General features: G+C 37.9%; 1 protein-coding gene across 11 annotated transcripts in view; it reads right to left on the bottom strand.

The window, feature by feature from the left end:
- Positions 1–9,048: 9,048 nt before the first annotated feature.
- LOC113517183 (protein daughterless) overlaps positions 9,049–14,411 on the bottom strand; it is a 162,282-nt gene continuing 156,919 nt past the window's right edge. For all 11 annotated transcript variants that reach the window (XM_052898388.1, XM_052898389.1, XM_052898379.1 and 8 more), the window contains one exon: positions 9,049–14,215. In XM_052898388.1, the coding sequence (XP_052754348.1) occupies positions 14,168–14,215 (48 nt within the window). In that variant the 3' untranslated portion in view covers positions 9,049–14,167. The remainder of the gene's footprint in view (positions 14,216–14,411) is intronic.

Raw genomic sequence — 14,411 nt, 5'->3', positions numbered from 1 at the left:
AATGGCAAACAAGCTGACGGCCCACCTGATGGAAAATGGTAACCGTCGCCTATACACATGAGCAGTAGCATGGACATAACAGAGTATACTGTTTCGCCCATGATACCCCCCATGCGTTGCCATTCCTGAGGACTCAAATGTTATTCCTCTGTACCCAGTAAATTAACGCCATATCCCACCCTTCAAACCGAAATACAGCCATGCAAACACAGCTGCTTCACGGTGGGGGGGAAAGGGATTGTTAGTAATAGAGACTGAGAATCCCATTACTAGTAATATACCCAACCAGGTCGACCTCCTCGCGGTTCTCCCTGGATACTATCATGGTTAATTCCTGATGAATTCATCACGATGGGCTAACTGGCCTGTATTCATTCTCACCTATCACCCTTCACTGGTGCTCCGCCAGCGTATCCCTTTAGCGCAGGTGGGGTTACCATACCATTTTCACCCATTGAAAAAAAAAACTGCTTCACGGTTGAAACACGAATGGGACAGAGGTGGTCAAGCAATCGACTTTGGTACAAAGTCTCCCTCTGGTGATATTTATAATAATAAATAAAAGGTAGAACATGAAGGACTCATTAAACATGTAAAAATCATATTTAAGCAAATACTATAATCTCATCTCCCCTCTTAAGGAGAGGAGATGGCAACTAACCCCCGGCAGAAGCACAGTCGGCCGGGGTTCAGGGCTTCTGGGAGAGAAACCGGCGTACAATGCGGGCAGAATCTAAGAGCACCGCTTTCTGCATCTTTCCCAGGAGTGAGCCGCCTCGGAATCCCAACCGTCTGAGATGTTGTTCCAGACTGGTTGGGACAAGACCGTTCACCGATTGGGATGATTTCGGTAGATGTCACCCCACACATTTCGGTCACCTCGTGAGCCAGATCGAGATAGTTTCTCTTCTTCTCGGTTTCGGCTTTCACGAGGTTCTCGTCATAAGCAAATACATTATTGTCAGTATTGAACAATAACTACCTAAACTTTTAAGTATTTTGCAGGTGTTTTAATAAAATATGGCAAAACAAAACACGTTTGTTTAATGTATTTATTCGCCAAATTGTTATTAATATAGGTATATATTGTATTGTTATACTTACGATGCACCCCGGTTTTGCACAGTACATAATTTACATTTATTTACATTATTACATTTCGATATTTAGAAATAATAGAATTTTCATCGTGCCTCCAATCAAACTGTTTATAATTATTCCTCTCCATCCAAAGGTTGCCTGCAAGAGATCGCTCTTAGCGATAAGGTCGCCCATTGTTTTCTCATTATAATTATTTCTTGTAATTATTTATATTTATAATAAGTTTACTATTGTAATCTTTTGGAGGAAACAATAAAAGAGTATCTATCTATCTATCTATAATTTTGTTGTATCTCTCTAGCACCCATAACAATGTGTTTTAAACTAATATGTCCAAAAGGTAAACATAAGTTTTTATTTTAAGGTTAAAAATGGACTGGTAACCGCGCCTACGCTATCGGTAAACACTGACGGGGCACCAGTAAGGGGTAATCAGGGAGAATGAAAGCATGTCAATCAGCCAGCCGCCCATGATCACCCGCAACACCAGAAGCATTGCAGGTGTGCTGGCGGCCTTTTAAAAAGGAATATGCTATTTTTTTCATGATTATGTTTGAAGCAAGTCCCCAACTTTTGTACTGGCTGGTGGGACAGAGATTGTAACAGCTTTATTGTTAACATTATATCCTACTAGGTCGACCTCCACGCGGTTCCCCCTGGAAACCATCATGGTTATTTCTTGTGGATTTCATCATGATAGGCCAACTGACCTGAATTCATTCTCACCTATCATCTTCCACTGGTGCCTCGTCAGTGTATCCCGATAGCGAGGGCGAGGGTTACCATTTTCACCCATTAAAAAAAAACAAATAACCAGTGATATGGACTTCCGCTATATGGTCCCGGCATAGAATAAGTTACCTCTTCTTTTCCCGTGGGTATCTTAAGAAGCTATTAAGAAAAAAGGTCGAGGGATGGTCAGCAGCGTCCTTCACCAAAGCCTAACTGAGGTTGCCAGGGGGAGAGGGATTGTTAGTAATGGAGACTGAGAATCCCATTGCTAGCAATATACTCAACCAGATCGACCTCCACGCGGTTCTCACTGGAAACTATCATGGTTAATTCCTGATGAATTCATCATGGTGGGCTAACTGGCCTGTTTTCATTCTCATCTATCACCCGTCACTGGTGCTCCGCCAGCGTATCCCGTTAGCGCAGGCGGGGTTACCATACCATTTTCACCCATCAAAAAAAAAAAAAACTGCGGTTGCTAATCCGCCTACCAAGGCTTACAACTAATAGCAAAACCTTCCTTTGTATGGAAGTCCTATGTTTAGCAGTGGACAATTAACAACTGGTATGATGATAGACTTTCGAAAGATAACAAGTTTTTTTTTATACAACTTAGAATGGCAAACAAGCTGACGGCCCACCTGATGTAAAGTGGTAACCGTCGCCTATAGATATGAGCAGTACCGTGGACACATCACAGAGTATGCATAACTTTTGTAACAAAGTCAGTAAAATTGTTACAAAAATCGTTGGTAAATGCAGGTGACTTGTCCCATACGTGTTTCAACCAGTTGTGAACGCATGGCTGTGTTTCGGTTTGAAAAAATGGAATACCGCGCGAATTTTTTTACACATGACAGAGGAAATAACATGATAAATGAACGATGGGGGTAATGGACGCAACAATATAAATCATTTTATGTCCATGGTACTGCTCATGTCTATAGGCGACAGTTATCACTTTCCATCAGGTGGGCCGTCAGCTTGTTTGCCATTCTAAGTTGTATAAAAAAAATGCAGGTGACTTAAGACCGTTCCTTATGGCAGTCTATGGGAAGGTCTATGTTTGGCAGTGGACAGATAACGATATGATGTTGATGAAGCCAATAGTTGTGTGGTTTAGGAGAAGTAAGTGTATAAACAGACAGACGCGGACAATACCTTCGTTTTTGTTATCGTATCTAACGTTGATACATGTGGCGGACAGCTGACTACATTGTTCGCAGCTGCGCCAAAATATTTTTGCCTAAACATCTGTAATTTATTGCTATTGTATTTTCAAAACTAATGTTTTTGCAGCTTTGTTACAGGTATATTTACTAACTAGGGTTGGGTATGCGAAATACAAAATTTCTAATACCTAAAGTCATTTATATTTGAAAGGTAAAAATAAAACAGCGATATAAGACGACCTATTTTTATTATTTCTTCCCTGTTTTCTTATAAATCTTTCTATTTAACTTATTTACAGAAACGTAGTTCTCACCCAAATACTTTTTCCACCCGGCAGCCATGTTACTTATTTTCCATCTGTCTGTCTCTCTCTCGCACCTTTTTTTTCGGCCCTAACATTTTGTTTCCTATATCTTACTATTTTTTTTTGTCATGATAAGGTAACCTTATTTTTTTTTTTTCGTTTTAGTACCCACTATCGGTTTCCAGTATTTTTGTACAAAAAGTGTGAGAGCACCTTACATTCATGTTTACGTCGATACGTTTGTATGGACTTTAGTTTCCGAAACTATCCGCTAGAGGTGCTAGTAAGTTTACGAAGCACAAAAACAATTAAATATATATGGGGCGTCAAATTATTAACTTTATATGAAAGCGCTCAAAATTGCATGTTGTTACAAAATTTTTGATTCACATAATTTATGTCCTATTTTATTCTATAGCAAAAAGGGAATTCAGTCCTCATTGCTAGCAAGATATCCTATCGAGTCCCTCCACGGAATCCCCCCTGAGAACTATCGCGATTAATTCGAGTCACCGTTATAGACCGACTGACCTGCTTCACCCTCATCTATTATCTCGGGGGATAGGGATTGTTAGGAATAGCCCCATTGCTAGCAATACACTCCATCAGGTCGACCTCCACGCGGTTCCGCCCAGAAATCATAGTGGTTAATTTTTGTTCAATCGGTCACTATGGGCCAACTGACTCGCCTTCATCCTCACCTGTCACCCTTCACTAGTACTCCACCAGTGTATACCGACAGCGCAAGCGGGGCTACTATACCATTTTCACCCATTAAAAAAAACACTTATCATCCCTCACTGGTGCCGTCGATGTGCCGTGTATGTCGATAGCGTAGGTACCATTCCATTTTCACCCATTAAAAAAGATATTCTACAAAATTCTATAAAATAATTGATTTTGAATTCAGTCTTTAAAGAAAGAACCTGTTTACCTAACATAGAATTGGTAGGAGGAAGGGATAGTTAGTAATGCAGACTACCAGGCCCATTGCTAGCAATGTACTCTATTAAATCAACCTCAACGTTGTTTCCCTGGAAACCATCGTGCTTAATTCCAGGTGTATTCATCACGATGGACTAACTAACCTGCCTTTTCACTCTCACCTATCATCCCTAACTGGTGCACCGCCAGTGTATACCGTTAACGCAGGAGGTGCTATCATTCTATTATCATTCATTAAAAAAACGTTGACTTAGTACGGAACCCCGACTTCTCCCAACCGCAATATTTGTATAAAACGAAAGCACATGCCTTGTTTGTTCATTTATCTAATTGCGTATTCTAATACCTGTGTTTGCCCGCTACTTCGTATGCGTAGATATTAGAAGTAGATAAAAAAAGACGTATTAGACTTTAAATTCACACCTTCAGGAACACAACTGCGTAAACCGCATTCAATATGGTGCAGTTGTTTTGCAGGATGTAGGATCGATATTATATTAGTTTCTATTCGTCTTGTTAAGACGTCTTTTTGTTAAATGCCGTCCACGTACAGACGTGACCTAGTAACATATTTATTATATATATATTGATTAGAACAAGTATAAAAGAAGCGGCAGTTTGAATAACTACATCAAGTTTTCGTAACGTTTAACAGTTCTAAAACTAATTCGTAGCTAACATGAAACTGTATCTGGTAAGTGAAATACCTGTTCATAATTATTTTGAACTATTTATTGCCTTTTATTTATTTATTTTTTTTTATTTTTTTATACAACTTAGAATGGCAAACAAGCTGACGGCCCACCTGATGGAAAGTGGTAACCGGTCGCCTATAGACACGAGCAGTAGCATGGACATAACAGAGTATACTGTTTCGCCCACGATACCCCCCATGCGTTGCCATTCCTGAGGACTCAGGTGTTATTCCTCTGTACCCAGTAAATTCACGAAACACAGCCATGCAAACACAACTGCTTCACGGTAGAAACACGAGTGGGACAGAGGTACCCAAGCAATCGACTTTTGTACAAAGTCTCCTTCTGGTTCATCAGCTCCGTTTTAAAGTAAGAGCACATCGGTATACGACCCTGTCCTCTGACAAGTACACTCTACGCAACTGCATTGTCCCTCTTTCCCTTAAATCATTCCTAATATACCAACTTTCTTTACTTACTTCCAAAGTTTCCCTTCTTTTCCCTCGATCCTTTCCTTCATACCGTAGGTGGTAGTTAGCGCTAACAAATGCATTCCTAAAGGGTTTTTTATGGGTGAAAATGGTATGGTAACCCCGCCTGCGCTAACGGGATATGCTGGCGGAGCACCAGTGAAGGGTGATAGATGAGAATGAAAACAGGCCAGTTAGCCTATCATGATGAATTCATCAGGAATTAACCATGATAGTTTCCAGGGGGAACCGCGAGGAGGTCGACCTGGTTAGGTATATTACAGTAACTGCACAACACTGCCGGTAAAAGTTTGCCCGTATATGTCACAGAGGTGTGCATTAAGCGGTTAATGCAGGGCTGCTCAAACGATCGATTTCGATTGACCGTTTGTCTTTGACTGAAAAAATCATATTGAGCCAAAAACTAATATCTATGTCTCGATCCACCCTACCCACACAACAATCCTTGCAGCTGGTGGGAGCGGAGGGGGGAGGATTGTTAGTAATGTGGACTACCAGTTCCATTGCCAGCAATATACCGTCAAATCGACCCCCACGTAGTTCCCCTGAAAACATTTGTGCTGAACTCTAGATGATGAATACCATCATGATGGGTCAACTGATCCGCCTTTTCATTCTCACTTATCATCTCTCACTTGTGTTCCGCCAGCGTATATTGTCAGCGCAAGCGGAGCTACCATTCCATTACCATCCATAAAAAAACATCCTTGTAACCTCTCAAAGTCGTTTGGATGGTAGGTCAGCATGATAACAGGTCAGTTAACCCACCGTCACGAATTTCACAAGAATTAACCAAGATAGTTGGAGATAGATAGGCGTTAGATAGATAAACTAGGGGGATGTATTGCTAGCAATGGAGCTTTTAGACTCCCATCACTAGCAGTCACCCACTGTAGTACCCATTGGGAGGATGGCATTGTTAGTAATAGAGAAAGATATCCACCCTATCAGGTCGACCTCCACGCATTTCTCCCTGCAAACTATCGTGATTAATTTATCGTTGAATTCGGGCTAACTGACCTGCCTTTTTATCCTCATCTATCATCTCTCACTGGTGCCCCACCAGTGCATACCGACAGTGCAGGCAGGGTTACCATTCTGTTATCATGCATTAAAAAAAACTAGTACCTATTTGGACGGAGAAAAATAGGTGGTGCTATTTTAAAGTGGCGAGTAAAACTTAGTTGTATATGCCTATCTTGTATGTACAGATCGTGTTGGTGGCGCTGATGGCGCTGGTTTCCTGGGTCGCGGCCGAGCCGCAGGTCGGTGGCGGCGTCGGCGTCGGCGGCGAGGCGGCGCTGGACGCGGCGGTCGGCGCGGGGCGCAGCTCGGCGCCGGAGTGGTCTAAGCCTCTGATTATGTACATTTCATCCCTTGCTCCGATGTCCACGTAGGCAAATGTTGTTATTATAATTTCAAATAAATGTACGTGTTAAATAATTTCGATGTATTATTTCATTCTCATAGTTTTTTCTAAATTTAGAACACCTTTTTTTTTGACACTAAGAACGGCAAATATACTGACGTTTTATCATCATCGTCTTGTCAGCTCTTAACTGTTGAACATAAGCCTCCCCTTGCGGGATTTAGCCAGCAGTTGCCATGCTTGACAGGCGGATTGGCAACCACAGTCAGGCTTTAGAGATGTTTTAAGAGGGACGCTGTTACCCATCTCTCGCTCTCCCTTAATCGCGTCTTACGACACCCACGGGGTGGCCTATGCTATGTCGTGACCACACGGCCAACGGACGGTTCACCTAATGGAAATTTGTAACTGGCGCCTACCGTCCGGAACTTGATTTGAAATCAATAATAATACACGAAAGCGATTTGTTGGAATTTATATACGACAAATTACCCAACCAGGTCTGTTTTCCCCCTGAAACTATCATGATTAATTCCCAATTCATCATGATGGGCTACTTTTATTCTCATGTATAAATGGACGCAGGCGGGGTTACAATTTTTTCGAAAAAAAATAATGAAGTCATATAAATACGTGAAATGTTCAATTTATTTAAGAATGTATAAGTACTATAAGCTGATACCCAGTTCGGAGGCATGTTACCCGAGAGAGACTGTACTATCGTTGTCTAAATGAGTACTTGTGCATTGTTTTTTTTTACTGTATGCACACTGCCCGTTGGTAATTAATGCTCCTTTTCATTCAGGGTTTGCTGGAAGAGAACTCTTACAGAGTGTTTTTTATAGGTGATAATAGAATGATAACCTCGCCTGACCTATCACAATATGCTGGCAGAGCACTAGTGAGGGGTGATAGGTGAGGATGACATCAAGTCGGTTGGCCTTTCGCGACGAATTCAACAAGAATTAACCACGATGGTTTCCAAGTAGAACCGCGTGGACGTCGATCTAATAAGATAAATTGCTAGCAATGGGATTGCTAATCTCCATTTCTAACAATCCCTTTTCCCCCAAACTTTTTGGTTATTTATGTGAAAATTCTGAGGGTGGGTTAATTTACTTGCTTTCATCCTTACCTATCATACCTCACCAGCGCAATCAGGTTGCCATTCCTTTATCTATATTTTAGTATTTATATGAAAAATAGATTTGCACGGATAGCTACTGAGAAAAATATTTTTAAAATTGTCCATTTGGGGGGAAAGGGATTGTTAGCAATGGAGTTTGACAGCCCCAATATGCCTTATTAGGTCGACCTCGACGCGGTTCCCCCTGGAAACCATAGTGACTAATTCTAGTTGAATTCGTGACGATGGGCTAACTGACCTACTTCATCCTCACCTATCATCCTTTACTGGTGCCCCGCCGGTGTATACCGATAGCGCGGGTGGGGTTACCATTCATTCCATTGTCATCCATTAAAAAAAAAAAGCTTCAAATTGGAAATTTAATTCAAACAGACATAATTTGTCGTGTATAATATCCTAAAACATTCCCAAAGCCTAACTGCGGTTGCCAACTAGCCTGCCAAGCGTGGCAACTACGACAGTTATGTTTAGCAGTGGACAGTTAAAGGCTGACATAATGATGATGATTAAACAAACATTACTGTGTTCCACAAAAAAAAAAATCACCTTCAATTGTCGGAAAACAAAAAGTATATTCGATAAAAAAAATTGCCAAATTGGTTTACAACAGACGGAGTTATGAGGTAACAAATATAATACACTTTTTTGGGTTCTGTCCCATTTGTATTTTTTTATATACAACTTAGAATGGCAAACAAGTGATGGCCCACCTGATGGAAAGTGGTAATCGTCGCCTATAGACATGAGCAGTACCATGGACATAACAGAGTACACTGTTTCACCCATGATACCACCCATGCGTTGCCATTCCTGAGGACTCAGGTGTTATTCCTCTGTACCCAGTAAATTCACGCCATATCCCACCCTTCAAATCGAAACACAGCCATGCAAACACAACTGCTTCACGGTAGAAACACGAATGGGACAGAGGTGTCCAAGCAATCGACTTTTGTACAAAGTCTCCCTCTGGTAATTGTATTCAAACAGACTTTTATAGACCTCTATAATTTACTAGAGAGTGACCTCTGATCCTCCTCTCCTCTCCTCTCCTCTCCTCTCCGCCACATTCATAAAATAAATAAAACACAATATTAGCAAAATGAATGGCACATTTAATTAATATTATTCATTTTTATAATTAAACCTTTCTTGTAATTATATGATTTTAATCTATGCATTTGAACTGATAAGAAAATATCAAATGCTCTATGTTACACGTCAGTGTTGCCACCATTAAAAAATGGAAAAAAAAAAATAACAAAAAAGCCTCATTTTGTACATAATCTCCAGGATTACAAACAAGGTAGTTGCTATATCGACCATTCATAGGCGTTTTGCAATAAATTACTGAATATCGAATATGGATACCTCGGTACCGCGCGTACGTACAACAAAATTATATAATAATAATAATAAAAAAAAAAAAAAACTTAAATTTAATCGATTGGAAGAAGTCAACTAATCTAACTAAAGGGTTCCAAAGTGCTTACATCTAAGATTACTAAAAAAATATTTGAACTCTATAAATAAGAACTTCGTGTGTGGTGTTCGGGTTTGTATTGCGCCTGCGCCTGCGCCCGACACAGGCGACATCTGTACCGCAGCCACCTTGGATCAACTTACAATTTAATGTATTATATAATATTATATTGCGTATTATTTACAATTTTATTTTTTTTTTGTACATTTTTTAAATGTTCAACTGTTTTAAATAAGTAATACTACGTCTAGGGAATTAGGTTTTTTTTTTTTTTATAAGATTTTTACACTAAATACAAAAGAGTTAAAAAGAGTATGTCAAGCCAAAACGTAGTGTATTCAGAAAACTGCACGACTTTCCCCAAGCGAAATGGTCCAAATTGAAAGATCTTTGAACCTTTCATACAAAACCAATTACGTCACCGTGCAATTTGCATGGAAAATTCAAAAACAATTTCCACTCATTGAAAGTCGTTCAGTTTCACGAATAACATCACGGCCGTTCGGTTCGGTATACCCTTCCCGACTACTGTGACGCGCTTGATAAATAAATCCTTTCAAATACCGTCGATTATAAGTTGATCCAACAATTGTGATACGGCATCCACAATCAACTTCACTATAATCAACTTTGTTATCTATCGAGCGACAAATATCATGTCTAGTACAACTGAAAAATCAACCTTACAATTATATAATACATTTTAGGGGATTATTACACCATCGTACATGTATTACCATATGTGTATGAGAGCCACGAATAGTGGAAAGGGAGTTGGTAACACTGTACAAAGAGTTATAAATTTTCCATTCATATTCCGAGTGTGTCAACAGCTTTAAGAGTTGATCCAATGTTGATCCAGTGTTGATCCTACATATACGAGAGTGCAATAAACTATTTATAGTGAAAATTAATTACTAAATGGTGTGAAACAACTAGCGCTTATGTACTTTACTCATAATCTTGGATTACTGATCCAGTACACAAAGTAATTGTTACAATTGGGAGAAATGGTTCCGTATTAGTTAATGTCATGAAACGAAAATATTGTCATAGTTTTGTTTTGTTTTTTCTTTTTAGTATTTTGCTGTTCACCTATAGTTGTGTTCAGGTTACTCGGCTCGACACTTTAGTCATTTTCTAAACCTATCTCTAAATTTTGTAATTTTTAGAAACAGGGTTTAGAGAAGGACAAGTCAAAGTATGTTTGTATGTATATGTACTAATTTTAAAACGCTATTATTACAAAAGAGCTTATTTTTCTTATTTCTTTCTAACAGTGTGACGTTCATGCAAAAACATTATACCTCTGTACCCAGTAATTTCAATGTATTACATTATGTAAAAATATTATAACAAACGAATTGTCACTTTGCTTGTTAGTTTATTGTCCTGTTACTTTTTGGAACCTCTTGGTACGGGGCCGAGAGCAAGTAGCGTGAACACAGCTGTAGCAACAACAAATACAATATACAGTCAACACGAAACACATTCGTTTTGATTACCACACAAATGTATTGTTTATAATAATTTATTAAACGAATTTGTCAAGTTTTTGTCATAAACATAACCAATTACATTGAGCTTTATCGTATCTTATATACAAAATTAAGATTATGCAATCGAGTGTTGGGACGACACACTGTAAACAATAACGGGTCACATCACTATCGACAGAATTTTACCATTATATAATCAAATTAAAAAAAAATATTAATCACCACAATACTATAATTACATTCAAAAATCATAATCCATAATCAAACTCTTCATTCCATAATGTAATATTAGTTTCATTTAAAATAGCTGATTATTAAATGTCATAATCAAATGTCATATTACATAATCAAAGTTCAAAATATATAATAATAATAAATCACAATTCATAATAAAATTTTAATAATATAACTTCATACGTAGTCATTAAGATTTGTTTATTTACTTCACATAATCAAACTTTATAATATATATTTGAAATTGACATTACATAATCGTATTGTTACATTACATAATCGAATACTAGTTACATTCGTACAATACTTAAACGTATGGTTCGTGAAAATCATTAAAGACTTTATGAATCAATAAATCATTATTGTTTACAGTTTGACATCTAAATTAAATGTCAGACAATGATTTAGAATCAGCAACCGATTTATATGTATATATAGAGGTGCACAAGCTAGACACACACATGCACGGGTAATTCATTACAAATAACTATATATGGTTACAGATTACTTAATGTAATCTCGTATCGTGTCATAAATAGAAATAATAAATAAAAGCCTATAAAGAAGGCCGCATTCCACTTATAATGTATAGAAGTATTGCGTCATTTAAATGTAATACGTTTCTGATATCAAGTCATTGTCTCACATTATAAGTACACCATTCTAAAGTCATATTTCTCATGATTTCATGTCAAACAGCTATCAAATAAATCTAAAACGTAAGTATATAAAAAATTATACTAAGGCAAGTCGCCCGGACCCGCAGTAAAACGTGTCTACGCGATGAGAGATAAGCCGCAATATATCAACTATATCCACTGGAGTTTTGGTACAAAAAAGAGAGACAAAACATAATAATATCCCTTAAGTACATCCTTAAGTTAGCAGCCATTTTATTTTTAATTAAAACAGATAATAAAATTCGTGTATCGTTTGAAAATGTGTGGAAATTTGATTTTTATACTGCACCATATATAATTCTCAATAGAAGAATCATTATAATGTAAATAAATAAATAAATAATACTGGAGTATTCACTGATACTCGAACTGGGACTGTTTAATACCACTCGTTCACCGCCACCGGTTACACCAAATGTTACTTTCCGCTTAACTATATTACGTTGAACATAATTAATTGTATTAAACAAATTTTATAATTTAAACGTAAAACAAAAAGTATAATTCCATAACGTCTTATTCACAATTGAGAATATGACGTTTCAAGTTTCATAGTGGAGTTCCCACCATCGCCTGGCAATAGAACTCTACGTTACATCCAAACCCCACACATTTCCAAATAAATATCAAACCATAATTCGCACCGCTTCCATGTCCACATTCAAAAGAAATCACATAATATGCATAATCATAAATTCTCCGATCACGGACTCCGTACCCGACGCGTTATTGTCAAGCGCTTAACGATCCCTGGGGATGATGTAGAAAATCATCTGTTTTCGCCCGACAAAAACAGAGATAGAATGGCAAAGAGGCGACGGTGAATACGAACATTGTTATGCGAGTACGGAGCCCGGACCGACCTTAACTACGCTTATGGCAGCAAAAAGAACAGTTAAAATCGTAATTAAAAATATGTTCTTCGATAGATTAAACTATAATATACCTATACATAGATGTAAGTCTAATATTTTACAAAATCTGGCTCTCCGTCTTTGTCTTTGGGCAGACAACGCTGTTCGAATCTCATGTTGCACGCGATGTTCGTGGCGTATAGAAAACTATGTCTAGCGCTAATAATATACACACTTACGTACTATATAGTCCGAACGTGGCACTACGCACTGCTTGCTCTTTGGGACATTCGCGTCGTATCGACCAAATCTACTGCACTGTACTGTACCGTCCGTGACACGCGTTGACACGCGACGCGTTGCAATTAGCAAAAAAAAAAAAAACTACATAATTATAATAATATAATATACCAATTTAAATTCTAAAACTTATACAAAAGACATAAATTTCATTATTAAAAACAACTTGTTACTTTAATGTCATATTACATTCTATAATTTTATGAGTTTGTCGTAGTAACAATAACTTGTTACTAGAATGTCATATTACATTCTATAATTTTATGAGTTTGTCGCAGTAACAATAACTTGTTACTAGAATGTCATATTACATTCTGTAATATTTGATGACTTTGTCATAGTCGTTAATTTGTTTTATTCTGCATTCGTCCTTATTCAGTCGCCGATTTATATAAAATGACAAATATGTCAAAACATGTCACAGACGAGTACGTTACAAATTAAGTAATCAATGCCTTTTAAGTTACAAATCGTGTTTAACTAGCCATGTGTGTATGACGCTCTGCGAGGTGTACGTATGAAATCAATGTTACCAAATGGTATATTAAATACTTTATATGTTATTTGTTTTCCTTTTTTCTTTTAAGTTTTAAAATTATTTATATTAAATGTTACAAATGAAATTTTGTGTACAATAAAATAATACATAAATTATAATTCGATAGTTTATGTGACATCGTGCACTACTAAACTGGTTTGGACCAGGTGTGTGACTATGAATCAATAATTGGTAAAAAGGTTAACGCGTCAGTACTAGTAGTGCATCGAAATTCACAATAACAAACTAAGAGTTTATGCGTAACAAAAATTTATAAAGTTTTCAATTTTGAATTACAAAATTCAAGATTAAAACTATTAAATACTTCACAAATGATTCGACGATAAAAATGTACTCAGATTCATTTAAACAAATGATTTCTCTATTTATTTCAATTACTATACTCTAACGTATGACATATTCAACAACCTTCACAGACGAGAGAATCAAAACTCATGCCATCCTTTTTTAACTGCTAGAGCAAAAAGAGATAGCACGCATTTGAAAGGTGAAACATTGGCGTAGTTTACAATAGTGAAGAGTAATACACACACAGCTAGTTAGTGAGCAGGGCGGCGGGCGGCGGGCGGCGCTAGGGCGGCGCGTGCGGGCGGGCGGGGCGTCGCTATTGCGGCGCCGCACCCGCGCCCGGCCCGCCCAGCTGGCCCATGCCCTGCACGACCACAAGCAAATATATACATTTGTACTGTTATACTGTTACGCAATAATAAAATATACCGGCTAGTGTGCGACTTGCAGGAGCATGAGCATGAGAATGCATGAGAAAAGATTACGAGTTATAAGGTGTACAAATAGTAGAATGCTCGAGTTCTGAATAAGGGAATTGGGAGAACAAATTGTGGTGATAC

The sequence above is a fragment of the Galleria mellonella genome, unplaced genomic scaffold, assembly GCF_026898425.1.
Source record: "Galleria mellonella isolate WM207_F2 unplaced genomic scaffold, CSIRO_AGI_GalMel_v1 utg424, whole genome shotgun sequence".
NCBI lineage: Eukaryota > Metazoa > Arthropoda > Insecta > Lepidoptera > Pyralidae > Galleria > Galleria mellonella.
Note: the sequence above shows the minus strand (reverse complement) of the source record. Positions and strands in the feature narration are given on the sequence as shown.